This window comes from Delphinapterus leucas, chromosome X (assembly GCF_059928025.1).
Source record: "Delphinapterus leucas isolate spDelLeu-1000000601 "Yukka" chromosome X, BTC_Dleu_Yukka2, whole genome shotgun sequence".
Classification (NCBI taxonomy): Eukaryota; Metazoa; Chordata; class Mammalia; order Artiodactyla; family Monodontidae; genus Delphinapterus; species Delphinapterus leucas.
Window position 1 is genome coordinate 68,882,435 of NC_143150.1, and position 20,217 is coordinate 68,902,651.

The window sequence follows — 20,217 nt, forward strand, 5'->3', positions numbered from 1 at the left end:
TTTTAAGAGCAACTCTCTGAGAGGGAGCTAAAGGAGAACATCCAGGATACAGAGAGATATTTGAACTTAGATCCTATGAGAAGCATTATAGGAATTAGAGCTGTTTAGATTGTGGGAGACAACTCCAAAATGGAGAGCTTGCTGGTCTGAAGTCAGGGATAGTTGGTTTTGTTGTGTAAAGGCAGTTCTAGTTAATGGAGTAACAGATTCAAGAATGTCCAAAGATGAAAATACTCTTGGAAATAATAACCTAGTGGAATTTGAGAATCTCCCTGCATGGAGTGAAAGTTGGATTACATGCACTTTAAGGGCACATTTATAACTGAGATTCTGTCTCAGTTAGGGCAGATGAAACTGATTTTTATTGTGTGCCTACTTCACATGTTCCCATTTAATCATCACAACCCTCTGAGGCATCCCAGAGAGGTAGAATAAGTTTGCTCAGGTAACTAATCTCATTAATGGCAGAGCATACTTCTTTTACCTCTCCCCTCCTATATATCTTAATTTGCAATAGTAATTCCTTACATTTGTATCGCAGTTTATCATTTAGAAGCCTTTCAGAAACATGGTTTTATTTGACCCTTATAAAAATCTGGTGAAGTTGGAAGAACCGATTCCACTTGTCTATTTTATAGGTGAGGAACATATATTTCTATGGGGTAAAAGGGATCTGAGAGACTATTCAATACAATGTCCATATTTTGCAGTTGAAGAAACAGTACCAGAATTAAAAATCAGGATATTTTGTAGGCATTCTTTGATTTGTGTTGGATGGAGGGGAAGGTGAGACTAGATGATTTCATGAGGTACAGAAGGTTGTATTGTTTTTATCCATCCTATAGTATACACTTGATTGGTGCGAGCTCGCCATATTAGATTAAGTGGCATTTTAACAAACTGATCAAAGGCACTAAAGGTTTAAGGAAGAAACGTAAGGCTTCAGGTAGCAGGTTGTGGAAGATATTTGGGGTCATGAGGTTCTACTTGGTGGCCTTTAAAGCATTTAAAGTATTTCCTGCTCCAGGTTCAAGGGTCACCAAGGAATCAGGCCACCGGAAAATGAATTATGTTGTACAATCAGTCTGCTAATGGACAGGAATGAGATGAAGCCTCAACAGTTGTCCACAACTCTGGGAGCCACCATTCACTGTGACATGGGCTCAGAGTGGTGGCTCTTTTGATTATAGCATAGGTTATAGATTTAGAACCTCAAGGATAGAAGGACCTTAAAAAAAAAAAAATCTCATATCTAAAACAGCTTATTTTAATTTGACCCTAATTCAAGTCCTTTTATAATATACCCAACAAATGGTCTTTTTGCCTCCAAGTAAGTGTACTTAGTGATAGGGAACTAACTCCTCCCTGAGTTAACTTATCTCTTCTTTCAAGAGCTCTATGCAATACTGAGCTGAAATATATTTTTTCTATAGCTTCAACTCATTCATCATATTTGTATTATGCCTCAGTTCAAGAATATTGCTTTATTGGGCTTCCCTGGTGGCACAGTGGTTGGGAGTCTGCCTGCCGATGCAGTGGACACGGGTTCGTGCCTCGGTCCGGGAAGATCCCACATCCCGCGGATCGGCTGGGCCCATGAGCCATGGCTGCTGAGCCTGCGCGTCCGGAGCCTGTGCTCCGCGACGGGAGAGGCCACGGCAGCGAGAGGCCCGCGTACCGCAAAAAAAAAAAATTAAAAAAAAAAAAGAATATTGCTTTATTGTTCTCTCTCCTGCATCTTCAGCTTCTCTCTGCTGCCTTTTGTGCTGCCAGGCACTGTGCTTGGTGATGGGGATATGGAGATGAATTAGACACAATTCCTGCCCTCAAGGAGTTCTCAGTCTAGTGAGAGAGTTCGACATGTACACAGATACTTACAACAGTATGGTATGCTCTACAATGGAGGTATGTACAAGATACTATGGGGTTCAGAAGAGAAATCATTTGACTGAGTCTGGAGATGCAGAGGTTGGAGGAACTGATGCTTCAGTTGATTCTTTAAAAAAGTAAAGGTTGACTAGGCAGAAAACAGAGGGAAGTACCTTCTAAGCAAAGGTATGGGGATTAGAAATAGAATGATGAATTGGGAAACTACAAGTAGTTCATGAAATTAGACTGGAAATGTGCCATGAAATTTGGATTTCATTTTGAGTGTTTTAAGGAGATGCTTTTGATGGTCACTCTGGTAGTATGGAAGATTTTCAAATCTGGACAGGGAGATCAGTTAGAAGGATACTGTAGTAGTTAAGATGATAAGTGATCTAAGGCTAGAAGGAGTGGGAGTGAAGAAGAGGGGATAACCTCTCAAATAAGCGTTTATACAAAATACAGATGTAATTAGAACATGGGAAAATTTAGGCTTTCAGGCTTCGGCAAGTGTGTATCCCCCATCCCCACCCCGGCCTTCATGAAAGATCCTCACGTGTTCTTTAGATGGGTGAACATCTAAAGATGTTCCTTCTAGACTAGGGCTTTGCTGCACAGATTTTGCAAGTTTCTTTGGTTTGGGGGGCAGCCACATATGAAATTTTGACTCTTCAGAAGACATCTGAACAGCTGCAGACTTCTCATAGTATTACTAAGTTCCTGGTCCTTCTCATCAATAGCAGGGCTAATCTCACTGTCATATATCTCTCAAAATATTTTTTACCAAAAATGGAGGCTTTTATATTTAAAACCCACTCAGGGAAGAAATGACCTTAGTTATTGTCTCAATTGCTTTATTTTGCTTAGGGATTTTTATTTTTATTTTTATTTTTTTATTTATTTATTTTTTTTTAGGGATTTTTAAATGTTTATGGTTATATCTCTTGGTAAAAAAATACATTCAATAATTAAAAATCTAAATATATCCAGTGTTTATTTTCTCTTTTCTCAAAGCAATATAAACAGAATATTTGGGAAATTCTCCCCTTAAGGCTCAGAGTGGTGACCCTGGGGATTCAGAGAATGGCTTTCTGTGACTGGAATGATTAATAGGAGATTATGTTTAAGTAGACCGTATGTATTTTCAGTGGACCTTATGTCACTAGCCATCCTGGAGGGCAGTAGGGGGAAGAAGGTTTGGGACAGGAAGCCCTGAGCAGGACAGCAAAGCAGTACAGTGACAGTTTGGGACTTACCAATGTGGTTTTGTGCATGGTTTTTCACCTCTCTGGTACTTCTTATGTAAAATAGAATTAATAATATCTTTTTGCAATGATGAGTGAGGGTGGGAATGTAAGTATTTAATGGGATTATTTCTGTAAACTGCTTGGAACTGGTGTGGAATATGCTAAATGCTTTATGAACTGTAGTTGCTGCAGATAATGATGTTGACCTTGACGAGGATTAAAAGAAGATAGTTAACTAGAGGTACTTATATTTTATATTGTCAATAAGGATGTTGGGGTTTGCAAAAGAAAGTAAAACTAACTGACCTCAAGGTTTTCAATGGCATGCTAGTGTGAAGTCACTTCTCTGCCTTTTTTTTTCCCTCTGCCAAATAGGTTGGGAAAACAGATGACTTTTGTCCATGCCCTGATCACTAGTCTATTGCATTTGCTCTTATTTCCAAATATAAAGTTGTTGAAAATTTGTACAGTACCCAAACTGAATAAAAGTATCCTAAAAAATGTAGTAAAATGCTTTGGAATTGGTCAAAACTGGATTTGAAACCTGGCTCAACTACTTAGTAACTGTGTGATCTAAGGCATGTTACTAAACCTCATTGAACCTCAATTTCTTCATCTATTATAATAATTAATTTGCAGGGTTTTCATGAGGATATTGTAAAGTGTATGTTACAAGCACGCTATAAATTGCAGGTATCATTGTTAGTTCTTGGGACATTCACCGCGTGACAGAAACAACAGCAGGCCCTGGTGGCTGGGAGGACTTCATGGATCCAACAGCAACCTGAAGAAATCCTACTCGGATGGATATAATACAACCTGCTAAGTGTCCTAGCACTTATCAGGTTGTATTATCATTGTCCGTGTCTATGGCTCTCGTCTACCAGACTCTAAATTCCTAACGGGCAAGGACAGTGCCTTATTCATCTTTGTATTCGCAGTGCCTAATCCGGTGCACATTGTAGGCCTCATTAAATGTTTGTTGAATGAAAAAATGAATCATCAACAGACATTAATTGGGCGCCTGCTCTGTGATCTCCATGGGCTCAGCTTGTCCCCGCCAGTTGCCTACAACGTCCAAGCTGTCTTCAGTATGCTTTCTCCTGAAGCTTACTCCTATCTTCTAATTCTTTTGCCAAGGACTTTTCTGTGTAGTGCAAAAATAGCAAATATACTTCATCTCAAGTACCATCTCCAATTGATTGATAGTACCTGTCTTGATTATGTTTTATAAAAAGGATTCTGAAGCCAGATCTCAGCTCAGTATGAAAGAGGATTATAACTAATTAGTGATGTTTGCTGGGGGTGGGGGAAGGGGAGTAGCAGCACAAGTGCCACATATATGTCATATTTAATATTGTATTTTCCATGAAATACTCTGTTTCTATGCCTGTATTTTAGTCTTGGCTACTTGCAGATGTTGCATTGTTGCTGCTGCCACTACTACACTTGCTGCCAGTTGCTCCTTGGGTAGGACCAGAGTGGTCATTGATCAGAAACTTCATCCTCACAGTCTGGGTTTGCTCCTGTGGCTGGTATTCACAGTTTTCCCCTTTCAACTATACCTCAGCTATCCCCTTACCTACATTAACAGGTAGGCCTCCAGATTATCTTCACCACTCAACAGGCTCATACTTCCTTTTTCTTATTTAGTGTGATAAATCATTATTGCTTCATGAGAAGCCTTCTTTCTGTTAGAAGATGTGACAACTAGAATACAAGTTAACCAATTCCATCAGGGCCCTACAGTGAGTCATAAAAGCTCCCTTTTAATGTAGGAGAAAATTGAGCATGTTCATAGACTACAGGGCAGGGAAAAGGGAGGCATTGTACATGTGGGAGAGAGATGATAACTTTTGGCTCTTAGAACACAGGTGGAGGGTTAGCCTTAGATGAAAGGAGTTACCTCTTCACTGGGGCATAGTGATAAGAATAAGAGTTAGGAAGAGTACCTGATAAGGGTGTTGAAGACTTGTAATTGGAGAGGTGGATGATAGAGAGGAAGCTGACCAGGGACAGGATTATGGAGACAAGAGTCTAAGGAATATCCAGGCCAAAAGGCTGGATTGGAGAGCTTATGACATATCAAAGTGAACAACTAGTTTGAAACTTGATAATAGACTCAGGAAAATATAAAGTGGTCTTGGGCCATTGTTACAAGTAACATTTGGTTGCCTGGAACTGATCTTGATTGATTGAGGGATGGACAGCTAGCAAGAGAGGAGTTACACAGAAATGGATTTGAGGATCCAGACTGTATATGGAAGGAAGCTTAGAGTCTGTAAAGAAAAAGAGGCCTTAGTGCAATCAAGATGGGTGCTGAGTAGTTGGAAAACTAGAATGATAGGACCTGTATCAGAGGCTGAACTTTGGAATGTTAAAATTTTAAAATTGGAGTGATCAAGATACCTGTGATGGTAGGATGTCAGATGGTTGTTTACCTGGATACTGAAGTGACCCAGGATTATAGCAAAAGCTGGGCTAGGAATGAACACTGTAGGCTAGATAAAATAGGCTTCAGTGACTGAGGAATGATCTGGAGGTTGGCGCATGACAGTTGTGCAGATGCAAGAGAAGAGAGGTTGTAGTGGGGTGGTAGTATGAGCCTCAGAAGAGTGGTGGGGATTACTAGAAGATGCAAAAACTGTGGTTTGCCCATTGCACTGAGGTTTTGGCTGGCAGAATGCACATCTAAAATGATCCCCTCCTTTATTAAGTGCTTGTTCTATATCTGACACTTTGCTGTGTGCCATCTGTTTATCCCTTTTGGATCTGTCAACATTTCATGTGTGAAAATGAGCAGTAATCCCAGGCAAGGATAGCTAGGCTGCTGGCCCTTAACACTGGTGGAATCCTGTGGCCATCTCCTAACTCTTTGAAAGAGCAGCAAGGCTGGTCATCTGGAAGTATGATAGAAAGATTTGTTTAGGATTAAAATTTTCCCTTGACCTTGATGTAACTTCATTACATGGTACAGGCTTTTGCTGGCTGTGTTCCATAATTTGCTTTGGCTTCTGAGCCTCTGAGTTGAGGAGTGAACTAGAACTGCCCTTTGAAAAAGACAGGCACAGTACTTGAAAAACACTCGTGTTGATTAGAACAAGACACAGTCCTATTATCTAATTGAGCTTTTAAGATAAAGAGTAGACAAAAGAAAGCCCACATCAGTGGATGAATAACAAAACCACTTTGTAAAAGCCATTTAGCTTCAGGATACATCCAGTCTGGTGGCCATATTGTAGATGTTCCCTGTGCTTTTGGGAAGGATGGCTGGAAATTGATGCAAAGACATGGCCCTTAGGACTTGGAAGGTAAAGTTTAGGAAGAGAGTCTCTGTGAACCCTCTGAAATTGCATGCAGTCATTTTTCTTTTGTTATAGTCTTCAAATGAGCCAATATTCCAATAAAGGTTTAGAGCCACTGTGTTAGAGTGACCAGGCCCTCAGACAGCCCATCCCCTCCCATGGGGGCTGCTCTATATTTATTCCTCAGGAGGAGCTGGTAGAAGACTTCATGAAGGAGAAGAAAAGGAAAAGATCAGAGGATGACTACAGCATCTCTTCATCCCAGCTTTGCAAAGCATGACTCAATAGATAGATCACTCTTTTGAAGACTCTCCAGACCACAGGTTGCTCTTTTCAATTGCATGCTTAGCCCTCTTGGCTCCTTTCAGAAGTTGTACTCTATGTATATATATGAACTATCACTTCCCATAAAGAGGACACCATGTAGTCAAAAATTGCCAGATCCCCAATGTTGGAATATAGGCCACCAGAGATGAGTTTGAGTTTCAGCAACATAAGACCCCAACTTCATGGAAGGAAGGTAGTCAATTGACTTGAAAATAACCCCAATCCCTGCATTCATATTTTTTTTCCTTCAGTCCTATGACTAAGATATCACTGATTAAAGCAAACAAAAGCCATGACTTTCTCCTTCCACTGGCACTTCTCTATCCCACGTATATGCCACTGTGAGTCACTGTCTTTCATTAACACTTCTTTCCATCTCTTAAAACCCAAGGAGGTATGAATACTAAGGTTGGGGTTGAATTTGTCATAATTACTCTGCAGTTGGAGAATACTCAATGTTAATCACCCTGAAACCAACTCCCACCTTATCTCCTGGGGCAGCCACAGGAGACACTGTAGCCATGGCCAGCAACTGGACCCCAGCCCCAGGGATTACTCCTGATGTCTCAACTGATTATGAAATACCAGTAGGAGGGCTTGTTTCCCTTTCTAACTTGGCCATCAGAGATTAGGATTTGCATACATATGGTATATAAGGACACACATCTTATGGGTCAATAGTAAACAGTGTCAGGTTACTTTTTGTCTCTTGGGGGTGGGCAAGATAGGGTATGGGGGAAGTGGAAAGTCTTGAACCTTTCAAATATTCCCAGTGATTGTTCAGGACACCCCTAGTCACATCTTCTGGTGCCTTATCCTGTGCCTTGCCTCTCCTTTCATCATAATCCTTCTAGTGCACTCCTTGCTCTCTCTAGCCACCTTTCATCTCCTGCCCCACCCTGATGGGTTTCAGCAGGTGTTTATTTTCTTTTCCTTCCCCCAGGCCATCTGTCTGTAACAGGCCCCAGATGGGAAGAGCCTTACTGTGAATGAGTGAATGAAGATTCAGTGAGTGTTGGTAGTGACACCATGTTTCTCTCTGGATTTAAGGAGAGAAGGAGTGCGGTGCAGAGGGGAAGGAGAGGGAAGCTATGAAATCCCATTATGGAGTAACAAATGCTTGACATTTTAGTGGGTATTAGACCTAGAAGCCTACATGATTGAAGGAAGCAAACCTGAGATTTCTGATATTTGTGAGTGAAGATAGGTGTTAACTCCTTATTGCCATTAAGAATGAAGGGAGGAGAGAAAAGTAAAGGTCATAAAATCCTTTACCTCAGTGGAGAAGGCACCGAGACTCGCTTCATGAACCTGTTATTTTTAGAGGTAGAGTGAAGGTAAGTTGTGCTGCACTTTCGTTACTCGTGAGAGTCACTGTCAGCCACTTTTCTTAGGTAGGTCTGCCCTTGTGGAGGTTTCTGTTGACCTGTATAAAAAAAACAACCCAGAAAAAAGTTTGCAATTTAGAAGAACTCTCCAGTTCAATAACAGGGTGTTAAAGGGGTTGAGGACAGAGGAAATAGCACAAGTAGTACCAAATAGCTCAGTTTTTTGTTTTTCTTTTTAATAGGATGAATGGGCCAGAGATAGTGGGCAGAATGGCTTCATGCAACCCCAAACAGCAGATAGGACATAAGGAAACAGTACAATGAAAGGTCAATACTTGGACGTTTGTCATTCCCCAGAGAATGATGGAATATCTAAAATAAAATTAGGAGCTGCTTTGGAGAAGGGTTTTAAAAGATTATTTCATAGAAGAAAAGATTTGGAAGAGGGGAAACTTCCAGTTATATAAGATGGGCATTATAGCTTTTAAAGACATCTGTTCCCTGTATAGGTCATAGAGATGGATACCAGTATCAGCCTGTGGCTGATCAGGCCAGTTTAACTAAGCAGTTTCATGTTCCTGGAGAGATGCTGCCACTCTCTGTCTCTCACTTTGGCAGGTATTCATTCATATGCAATGAGTCCAGTACCTGAAGGAGCAAGACAACAACAAGCATCCAGGGGGACAACAGTGTGGCCTTCTGAGTGAAGATAGCAACTGAAAAGATCATGGGATTGGCTGCATTAGGCTGGGCTTGTTTCTTTTTTGAAAATAAAAAATGTTCTCTTTTTGATGACAGAAGTAACAAGTGGTCATTGTTAAAAAATAAAGTGAAAGGTATAAATTAAAAAGTAAATAATACCTATAATCTTATAACCCAGAAAATAATTCATAACATTTGCATGTATTTCCTTTTACTCTTTAAAATAAGTGTATATAACACAGTTTAAAAATAAAATTGACATTGTATATGTTATTCTCTAACTTTTCTCATTTGAGAATTAACAAGCATTCTCCTATATCATTAGCATTATTTAAAAATACAGTACTAAGTGTCACATAATATTTCATATGGTTCTAACAAAATTCATTTACAGTAAGTCCCCCTACATATGAACCTTCAAGTTGCAAACTTTCAAAGATGCGAACGTGTGTTCACACGTCCAGTCATGTAAGTTAGTTCACGTGTCTGGCGTACATTGTCACGTGCATGCATCCTCTACAAGTGGTTGTGCTTTTGTGTACTTTATTGTACTGTACTGTATAGAGCATAGTAGTACAGTATCTTTATTTCAGGCCCAGAATGTGAGTGAAACTGAAGCTTACCCAGCCGCCTAGCACAGGGAGATCAGCTCGGTGCTTTGTGACCACCTAGAGGGGTGGGATAGGGAGGATGGGAGGGAGATGCAAGAGGGAGGAGATATGGGGATATATGTATATGTACAGCTGATTCACTTTGTTATAAAGCAGAAACTAACAAACCATTGTAAAGCAATTATACTCCAATAAAGATGTTAAATAAAAAAGTATTTTTAAATTAAGGTTAAAAAAAAAATTGAAGCTTACCTATTGCTGATGATCCTTCAGCTCTACCGTCTCCCACCTCCTTTCCCTCCAGTCAGTAACTCTTCTTGCCTGTTCACTCGATGCCAGCCCCTGTATGCCAGCTGTTATACTGTACTACTGTACTTTTCAAGGTACTGTACTTTAAGATTAAAAATGTTTTCTTTATTTTTCGTGTTGCTTTTTATGTATTATTTGTGTAAAAAGTATTATAAACCTATTATAGTACAGTACTATATAGCCTATTGTGTTAGTTGGGTACCTAGGCTAACTTTGTTGGACTTACGAACAAATTGGACTTATGAACACACTCTTGGAATGGAACTTGTTTGTATATAGGAGACTTACTGTGGATGATCCCATGATGCAGACATTTTGGATATTATCAATTTTGCCTATAAAATTAAAATATAATGAACATAATTGTACATTAACCTTTATGTGCATCTCTATTTCTTTAGAATAAATTTCTAGAATTGGAATTACTGAGTTTGATGAGAGCATTTTTAGGGCACCTGAAAGGTGTTGTTGAATTGTCCTCAATATTGTACAAATAACATTCCCATCAGTGGTGCATAAATGTGCATCAAAATATGCCCTTTCCTTTTATAAATCTCTCATCATTTAACAGGCAAAAATATCCATTTGTTTGAGATTTTTATTTCTAATTTGCATACACTAAAATTCATTCCTATCATGTATAGTTCTATAGTTTTGACAAGTATAGAGTCATGTATCCTTCCACTCCAGTACCATACAGAATTGTTTTAGCATTAATAATTTCTCTTGATTGCTCTTTTTGTTGTAAACCCTTTCCCTCAATCCCTGGAAACCACCTATTTGTTCTCCATCCCTATGGTTTTGCCTTTTCCAGAAGGTCATATGAATGGAGTCATGCAATATGTAGACCTTTTGATCTGGCTTCTTTCACTTAGTAAAATGCATTTAAGTATCATCTATATTGTTATGTAAATCAATATTCATTATTTTTATTGTTGTACTTCACTGTATGGATGTACCAGCTTTTAATCCATTCACTAATTGATGGACATGAGAGATATTTCCAGTTTAGGCCATTATGAAAAAAGTTGCTATAAACTCTCAGGTACCAGTTTTGTGTAAATATAAATGTTCACTTCTATAGGGTAAATGCCTAGGAGTGAGAGTGAGTTAAACTTTTCCAAAGTTTCTGTATCACTTTACATTCCTACCACAAATATGAGTTCCAATTGCTCCACTTCTTCCACATCTTAACCAGCACTTGGCATTATCATGTTTTAAAAAATTTTACCCATTGGGTGTGTGGTGATCTCTAATTGTGGTTTTAATTTGCAGTGCCCTAATGGCATATGAGTTTGAACATCTTTTCATATGCTTATTTGCCATTTGAATATCTTCTTTGGTGCAGTCTCTGTTCAAATCTTTTGCCCTCCCCCTTATTAGGTTGTTCTTTTTCTTACTGTTGAGTGTTTAGACTTCCTTATATATTCTTGATACAAGTCCTTTGTCAGATAGATTATTTGGAATTGGATTCTCCAAGTCTGTGGCTTGTCTTTCTATTAGCAGTGCCTTCTTCAGAGTAAAAGTGTTTAACTTGACAAAGTCCACTTTGTCAAATACATGACAATGTAATTTGGGGTGGGTATAAATGAAATTAAAATGTTCAAAGCCACTTAAATTATCCAGGTAGTGTTTAATACTACAAATATTTATTGTTGAAGTGAGACTCTAAGGATAAATCTAAAAGATCTGTCCTAGTCCTTAACACTGTGTAATCTCCTCGCCTTCAATGTGGGCAGGATCTGTTTCTTGCTTCTAACCAACAGGATATGGCGGTCATCATTTTCATAAAAATGTTACATAATATTACATTTCCACGTGAAAATAGCCTCAAAATATACAGAGCATTAATTAATAGAAGTCCACAGAGAAATTGAAAAATCCACCAAGCAACTGAGAGAATTAAACAGCTCTTTTTCAATTGTTGAGAAATCCCATATACAAATCAACAGCATACAGAAAATTTAAACAACACAAATTACAAGCCTTACCAAATGGGAGTGGAAATACAAACACTTCTGCCTTGAAGGGTTACAGAAAACATAATTCATTTGAAGCACACTTGGAACAGTTACAAGAATTGATTCTGGGAGAGAGAGCAAGATGGCAGAGTAGCATGACGTGAAGCTCACCCTCTCCCACAAATACAGCAAAAATACATCTACATGTGGAGTGATTCTCACAGAATATCTACTAAACGCTGGCAGAAGACCTCAGACTTCTGAAAAGGCAAGTAAATCTCAACGTAACTGGGTAGGAAAAAAGAAAAAAAAAGCGAGCAAGGAATCAGGATGAGACCTGCGCCCCTGGGAGGGAGCTGTAAAAGGGGAAAGGTTCCTGCGCCCTGGGAAGCCCCCTTACCGGCAGGGAGATTGGCCAAGACAGAAGGGGAGCTTCAGAGCCTCAGAGGAGAATGCAGCAACCAGTTTGCTGCAGCCAGAGCAGAGGGAGAACTGCACAGGTGGTCAGTGCTGCTGACCAGTACTCCACAGCCTGACATGCACGTCCACCAGTGCTGGTGGGGGCTGGTTGCTGGAACTCAGGCTTCAGAGATCAGAACCAGGAGAGGACTGGGGTTGGCTGTGTGTAGACAGACTGGGGTGGGGGGTCGCTGGAATCCAGTGCGACTGGCTGGGTGTGTAAGCAGAGGAAGCCTGGGCCACCTTAGATGCCAGTTGCCATTGTTTGCAGGGTGCATGTGGGGAGGGGTGGGACCAGATTGTAGACTTCTTCCTCTGTGTACACTCTCAGAGGGCAGGACACTGCCTGAATGGGCTCCAGAGGCAGTGGCAAGCTTCCACTGCTGCCTTCCCAGACGCTAGGAGCAGTTGTGGGACCCCACCACCTCCCACTCAGACACCAGGAGTGGTTGTGGGCCCCTGCTGACTCCCTCCCAGACCCTGGGAGTGGTCATGAACCCACCCAAATTCCAGTCGTTGTTACAAGCTGCCTTCACTCCCATCACATGTCCCAAGTGCACGCCTGAGCTGCCTGCCTGAGCTGAGAACCCCAAGACTGGGCATGAGCCACTGCATCTGCACACCCCCTATCAAGGGGGAAACAACCAGCACACTCTGGGGAAAGAGGCAACAGTCATCCATACTAAAAACAAACAGCCCTCACACCAAAAATATTAAACCCACACAAGCTACACAGGGACAACCCCACATATAAATAGCCGTCCAAGACCACAGTAGGTAACTTTCTCCTAAACTCACAGAGTAAGAGAAATATAAGTAAAATTAAGGAACAGAGGAACAACTCCCAGTTAAAATATCAAGAGCATTCCCCTGGAAGAATTAACAATGAAACAGGTCTCTGACACTGAGTTCAAAAATGAGATAATGAAAATAATGAAGGAATTAAGGAAGGCTATCAAAAGAAACGCAGAGCACTGTAAAAAGGAACTAGAAACTATAAAGAGGAACCAAGAAAAATAAGAAAACTCATTTACAGAGATGAAAGCGAGCTAAAGGCAATGAATAGCAGAATGAATAATGCAGAAGAATGAATAAGTGACCTGGAAGACAGAATAATGGAAATCACCCAATCAGGACAGCAGACAGAAAGTCAAATAAAAAAAAAGAAAAAGAAAATAGTATGAGACAGATGGGATAATATAAAGTGTGCGAACCCACACATAATATGGATTCCAGGAAAAGAAACAGAAAAGGAGACCAAAAATATATTTGAAGAAATTATGTCTGAAAACTTCCCAAACCTAAAGAAGGAAACAGATATCTAGGTGCAGGAAGCACAGAGGGTCCCAAGCAGGAGAAACACGAACAGACCTACACCAAGACATATTATAATAAAAATGGCAAAAGTTAAAGAGGGAATTCTAAAGGCAGCAAGAGAAAAACAAAGAGTGAATTACAAGGGAACCCCCATTAGGCTATCAACTGATTTCTCTACAGAAACGTTGCAGGCCAGAAGGGAGTGGCAAGATATATTTGAAGTCCTGAAAGGGAAAAATCTGCAAACTAGGATACTCTACCCAGCAAGATTATCGTTTAGAATAGAAGGAGAGATAAAGAATCTCTCATAGCAACACTAAACCTATCCTAAAGGAAATATTGAAAGGTCTTCTCTAAATAGAAAAGAAGTAAGAATCCATAGGGAAGACAAAATCACAATTGGAAAATAAATCACTTAAATAAGCCAGCACACAGATTAAAAACAAAAAAATTTCTGTGAAAGTGATGATAACCACAATGAACAGCACAAGAATGAACATGAAGATGTAAAAGAGGACATGGAAATCATAAGACATGGGGGAGGAGAGTAAGAAAACGTAGATATTTTCCCCCTAGAAAGTGTTTGAGCCTATATGACTACTAGTTTAAGGCAAGTAGATACGGGAAGGGGTTAACATACTTGAAAAACAGGGTAACCACAAATCAAAAACATACAGTAGATTCACAAAAACCAAAAAGAAGAGAACACAAGTACAATACAAAAGAAAATCATCAAGTCACAAAAGGAAAAAGTAAAAGAAAGGAAGAAGAAATACAGAATCAATGGGAAAACAAGGCTCAAAATGGCAATAAATACATATCTATCAATGATTACCTTAAATGTCAGTGGACTAAATGCTCCAATCAAAAGACAAGAGTGGCAGATTGGATTAAAAAAAAAAACAGGAGCCTATGATATGCTGCCTACAGGAGACCCACTCTGGGGCAAAGGACACGCATAGATTGAAAGTGGGGGGATGGAAAAAGATATTTCATGCAAACGGAAATGACAACAAAGCAGAGGCCTCAGTACTCATATCAGAAAAAATAGACTTTAAAACAAAGGCCATAAAGAAGGACACTATATAATGACAAAAAAGATCAACATAAGAAGAGGATTTTACACTCGTCAACATATATACACCTAATATAGGAGCACCCACATAGATAAAACAAATACTAACAGACATAAAGGGAGAAACTGACAGGAATACAATAATAGTAGGAGACTTTAACACCCCACTCACATCAATGGACAGATCTTCCAGACAGAGAATCAATAAGGCAACAGAGATGCAAAGTGATACAATAGAGCAGTTAGACTTAATTGATATTTTCAGGACATTACACTAAAAAAAACCTAGAATACATATTATTTTCAAGTGCACATGCAACATTCTCTAGGACTGACAACATACTAGGGCACAAAACAAGCCTCCACAAATGTAAGAGTATAGAAGTTATCTCAAGCATCTTTTCTGACCACAATGGCATGAAACTAGAAATTAACCACAGAAAAAGAAATGAGAATAAAAAGATTACATGGAGACTAAACAACATGCTACTACAAAACCAAAGGGTGAATGATGTAATCAAAGAGGAAATTAAAAAATACTTTGATACAAATGACAATGAAAATATAACCATACAGAATCTATGGGATGCAGCAAAAGCAGTTATTAGAGGGAAGTTCACAGTGATACAGGCCTTCCTCAAAAAATAAGAAAAATCTCAAACAACCTAACTTATCACTTAAAAGAATTAGAAAAAGAAGAACAAACAAAACCTAAAGACAGCAGAAGGAAGGAGATAATAAAGATCAGAGAGGAAATGAACAAAATAGAGAACTAAAAAACAATAAAAAAAAGTCAATAAAACCAAGAGCTGGTTCTTTGAAAAGATAAACAAAATTGACAAACCTCTGCCCAGGCTCACCAAGAACCAAAGAGAGAACGTAAATAAACAAAATAAGAAATGAAAAAGGAGGCATAACAACTGATACTGCAGAAATACAAAAAAAAATAAGGGAATACTATGAATAATTATTAGCCAACAAATTCAACAACCTAGAAGAAGTGGACAAGTTTCTAGAAACATACAGCCCACCAAAATTGAATCAAGAAGAAATAGATAATTTGAATAGACTGATCACTAGAACTGAAATAGAATCTGTAATTTAAAAACTCCCTACAAACAGAAGTGCAGGACCAGATGGTTCCAGAGGCAAATTCTACCAAACATACAGAGAATTTATACCAATCCTTCTCAAACTCTTCCAGAAAACTGAACAAGAGGGAACACTCCCAAGGACATTCTATGAAGCCACCATCACCCTGATACCAAAACCAGAGAAAGACACCACCAAAAAAGAAAATTACAGGCCAATATCTTTGATGAATGTAGATGCAAAAATTCTCAACAATATATTAGTAAACTGAATCCAACAGCACATAAAAAAGATCATACACCACAACCAAGTGGGATTCATCCCAAGTTTACAAGGATGGTTCAACATATGCAAATCAATCAACGTGATACATCACATCAATGAAAGAAAAGACAAAAAATGCATGATCATCTTAATAGATGCAGAAAAAGCATTTGACAAAATTCAACATCCATTCATGATAAAAACTCTTACCAAAGTGGGTATAGAGGGAACATATCTCAAAATAATAAAAGCTATTTATGAGAAACCCACAGCCAATATAATACTCAATGTTGAAAAGTTGAAAGCGTTCCCACTAAAATCTGGAACAAGACAAAGATGCCCATTCTCACCACTTCTCTTCAACATAGTGTTGGAAATCCTAGCCACAGAAATCAGACAAGGAAAAGAAATAAAAAGTAGCGAAGTTGGAAGGGAACAGGTGAAATTTTCATTATATGCAGATGATATGATACTATATATAGAAAACCTTAAAGATTCCACACAAAAGCTACTAGAATTGATCAGTGAATTTAGCAAGGCAGCAGAATACAAGATTAACATACAGAAAAAAGATTGCATTTCTTTACACCAAAAATGAAATATCAGAAAGGGAAGGTAAAAACAAATACCTTTTTAAATTGCAGCTCCAAAAATAAAATACTGAGGAATAAATTTGACCAAGGAGGTGAAAGACTTATACACTGAGAACTATAAAACATTAATAAAGGCAACTGAAGATGATTCAACGAAGTAGGAAGATATCCCATGCTCTTCAACTGGAAGAATTAATATTGTTAAAATGACCATACTACCCAAAGCAATCTACAGATTTAATGTGATCCCTATTAAATTACGCATGACATTTTTCACAGAAATAGAACAAATAATCCTAAAACTCATATGGAACCATAAAAGACACAGAATTGCTAAAGCAATCCTGAAGAAAGGGAACAAAGCAGGAGGCATAACCATCCAAGACTTCAAACAATACTACAAAGCTACAGAAATCAAACAGCATGGTAATGGCACAAAAACAAACATATGGATCAATGGAAGGGAATAGAGAGCTCAGAAATAAACCTACACACCTATGTTCAATTAGCCTTCAACAAAGGAGGCAAGAATATACATTGGGAGAAGACAGTCTCTACAAGTGTCGGTGGGAAAGTTGGATAGCCACATGTAAGTCAATGAAATTAGAACCTACCCTCTTGCCATACACAAAAATAAACTCAGAGGGCTTATAGACTTAAACATGACATGACACCATAAAACGCCTAGAAGAGAGCATAGGCAAAACATTCTCTGACATATATCGTACAAATGTTTTCTTAGGTCAGTCTCCAAGGCAATAGAAATAAGAATAAGCATATGGGACCTAATCAAACTTACAAGCTTTTGCACAGCAAAGGAAACCATAAACAAAACAAAAAGACAGCCTAAAGAATTGGAGAAAATATTTGCAAATAATGAAACTGACAAGGGCTTAATTTCCAAAACATACAAACACCTCATACAACTCAACCACAAAAATACAAACAACCCAATTGGAAAGAGGGCAAAAGACCTAAAGAGACATTTCTTCAAAGAAGAAATACAGATGGCCAACAGGCACATGAAAAGATGCTCAACATCGTTAATTATTAGAGAATTGCAAATCAAAACTACAATGAGCTACCACCTCACGCCAGTCAGAATGGCCATCATTAAAATGTTGACAAATAATAAATGCTGGAGAAGGTGTAGAGAAAAGGGAACCCCCCTGCAGTGTTGATGGGACTGTAAGTTGGGGCAGCCACTATGGAAAACAGTATGGAGGTTCCTCAGAAAACTAAAAGTAGAATTACCATATGATCCAGCAATCCCACTCCTGGGCATATATCCAGACAAAACTATAAATCAAAAGGATACATGAGGGACTTCCCTGGTGGCACAGTGGTTAAGAATTCACCTGCCAATGCAGGGGACACAGGTTCGAGCCCTGGCCCAGGAAGATCCCACATGGTGTGGAGCAACTAAGCCTGTGTGCCACAACTACTGAGCCTGTGCTCTAGAGCCCACGAGCCACAACTACTGAACCCTTATGCCACAACTACTGAGGCCCATGCGCTTAGAGCCTATGCTCTGCAACAAGAGAAGCCATGGCAATGAGAAGCCCGCACACCACAACGAAGAGTAGCCCCCACTTGCCACAACTAGAGAAAGCCCGCACACAGCAATGAAGACCCAAGACAGCCAAAAATAAATATAAATTTATATATAAAAAAGATACATGCACTGCTGTGTTCATAGCAGCACTATTCACAATAGCAAAGACATGGAAACAAAAATGCCCATTGACAGGTGAGTGGATAAAGAAGATGTACATATATACAATGGAATATTACTCAGCCATAAAAAAGAACGATACAATGCCATTTGCAGCAACATGCATGCAACTAGAGATTATCATACTAAGTGAAGTAAGAAAGAGAAAGACAAATACCATATGATATTACTTATATGTGGAATCTAAAATATGACACAAATGAACCTATCTATGAAACAAAAACTGAATCAGGGACATAAAGAATAGACTGGTGGTTGCCAAGGGGGAGACGGGTGGGAGAGGGTTGGATTGGGAGTTTGGGATTAGCAGATGAAAACTGATATATATAGAATGCATAAATAGGGGACTTCCCTAGTGCTCCAGTGGTTAAGAATCCACCTTCTAATGCAGGGGACATGGGTTTGATCCCTGGTCAGGGAACTAAGATTCTATATGCCACAGGGCAACTAACCCCGTGCACCACAATTACAGGGCCCATGCGCTCTAGAGCCCTGTGCCACAACTAGAGAGAAGCTCACATACCACAATGAAGAGCACATGTGCCACAATGAAGAGCCCACACGCTGCAACAAAATATCCCACATGCTGCAATGAATATCCCAGGTACTGCAGCTAAGACCCAATGCAGCCAAAAATAAAATATTTTTTAAAAAAGAGAAAAGTTACTTAAAAAACAAAGAATGGATAAATAACAAGATCCTACTACATAGCACAAGGAACTATATTCAATATCCTGTGATAAACCATAATGGAAAAGAATATGAAAAAGAATGTGTATATATGTATAACTGAGTCACTTTGCTGTACAGCAGTAAATAGAGAACACTAATTCAACTATAATTCAATAAAAAATAAAATTTAAAAAAATGTCAGTTCTGCCTCAATGTCCGGAGAAGCTTATTTTGATTCATAATATACTAGACAGTGTTCCAGTGGGATAAATGGCACAGTTTCATTAGAATGATTTAAGAAAGTTTTAATAAAGGGACTGTTTTCAAAGATATGTGTGAGGAATTAGAAAACCATTAGGGGTTAAAAAAGAGTTTAGGAACACTAAGAGTGAAGATGAAATTATTTTTAATTCCAGAAATGACAAGGAGAGGGAGTGGCTACAAGAACTTGAGAACTGTGGGCAGAGACACTCTTAGTGGAGTCGTGCACTGTATTTGACGAATACAGTCAGCCCAAGTTCCTCACATGGAGAGAACCATGGAAATATAAAACAAAACATCATCCCTTTCTGATTTCTTACTCTGGTTCTCCACTGACTAATCCAACTGGAAGCCAAAAAACAATTATACAGCCTATTGTCTTATCATGAAAAAAAAACTACTAGAGAAAATACCAGTTACTAGAGAAATACCAATTGAGGGGCATTTTACAAAATACCCGAATAATACTTTCCCAAAACATCAAGGCCATCAAAAATAAGGTACAAAAGTGTCACAACCAAGAAGAGACTAAGAAGACATGATCACTAAATGTAATGTATTCTAGATGGGATCGTAGAACAGAAAAAAAAAGGGTATTAGGTAAAAACTGAGCAAATCTGCATGAAGTATGGGCTTTGGTTAATAATAAAGTATCAGTTTTAGTTTACTAATTCTAAAATATGTACTATAACAATGAAAGATGTTAAACACAGGGGGAACTAGATGTGAATATATGGAAAATTTCTGTACCATCTTTGCAATTTTCTGTAAATCAAGAATTGTTCTAAAAAATAGTTTATTAAAAAATAAAATTCAAAAAAAGAATTGATTCTCCATAAATTATTTACTAATTTTAAAGAACTGATATCGGGCTTCCCTCATGGCGCAGTGGTTGAGAGTCCGCCTGCTGATGCAGGGGATGCAGGTTCATGCCCTGGTCTGGGAGGGTCCTGCATGCCATGGAGCGGCTGGGCCTGGGAGCCATGGCCGCTGAGCCTGCGCGTCCGGAGCCTATGCTCCACAACGGGAGAGGCCACAACAGTGAGAGGCCCGCGTACTGCAAAAAAAAAAAAAAAAAAAAAAGAACTGGTAT

The 20,217-nt window shown here is 39.0% G+C and overlaps 1 protein-coding gene across 22 annotated transcripts in view; it reads left to right on the forward strand.

Annotated features, from left to right (window-relative positions):
• Window positions 1-9,048, forward strand: part of LOC149744263 (uncharacterized) — a 61,735-nt gene extending 52,687 nt beyond the window's left edge. For 9 of the 22 annotated variants that reach the window (XR_016391341.1, XR_016391337.1, XR_016391326.1 and 6 more), the window contains one exon: window positions 1,745-9,048. Coding sequence is in view for 1 of the 22 variants with exons in the window: in XM_089904367.1 (XP_089760493.1) it covers window positions 8,692-8,712 (21 nt within the window). In the remaining 21 variants the exon portion in view is untranslated. The remainder of the gene's footprint in view (window positions 1-1,744) is intronic. The other 13 variants (XR_016391342.1, XM_089904367.1, XR_016391333.1 and 10 more) reach the window with 12 other exon arrangements.
• Window positions 9,049-20,217: the final 11,169 nt, after the last annotated feature.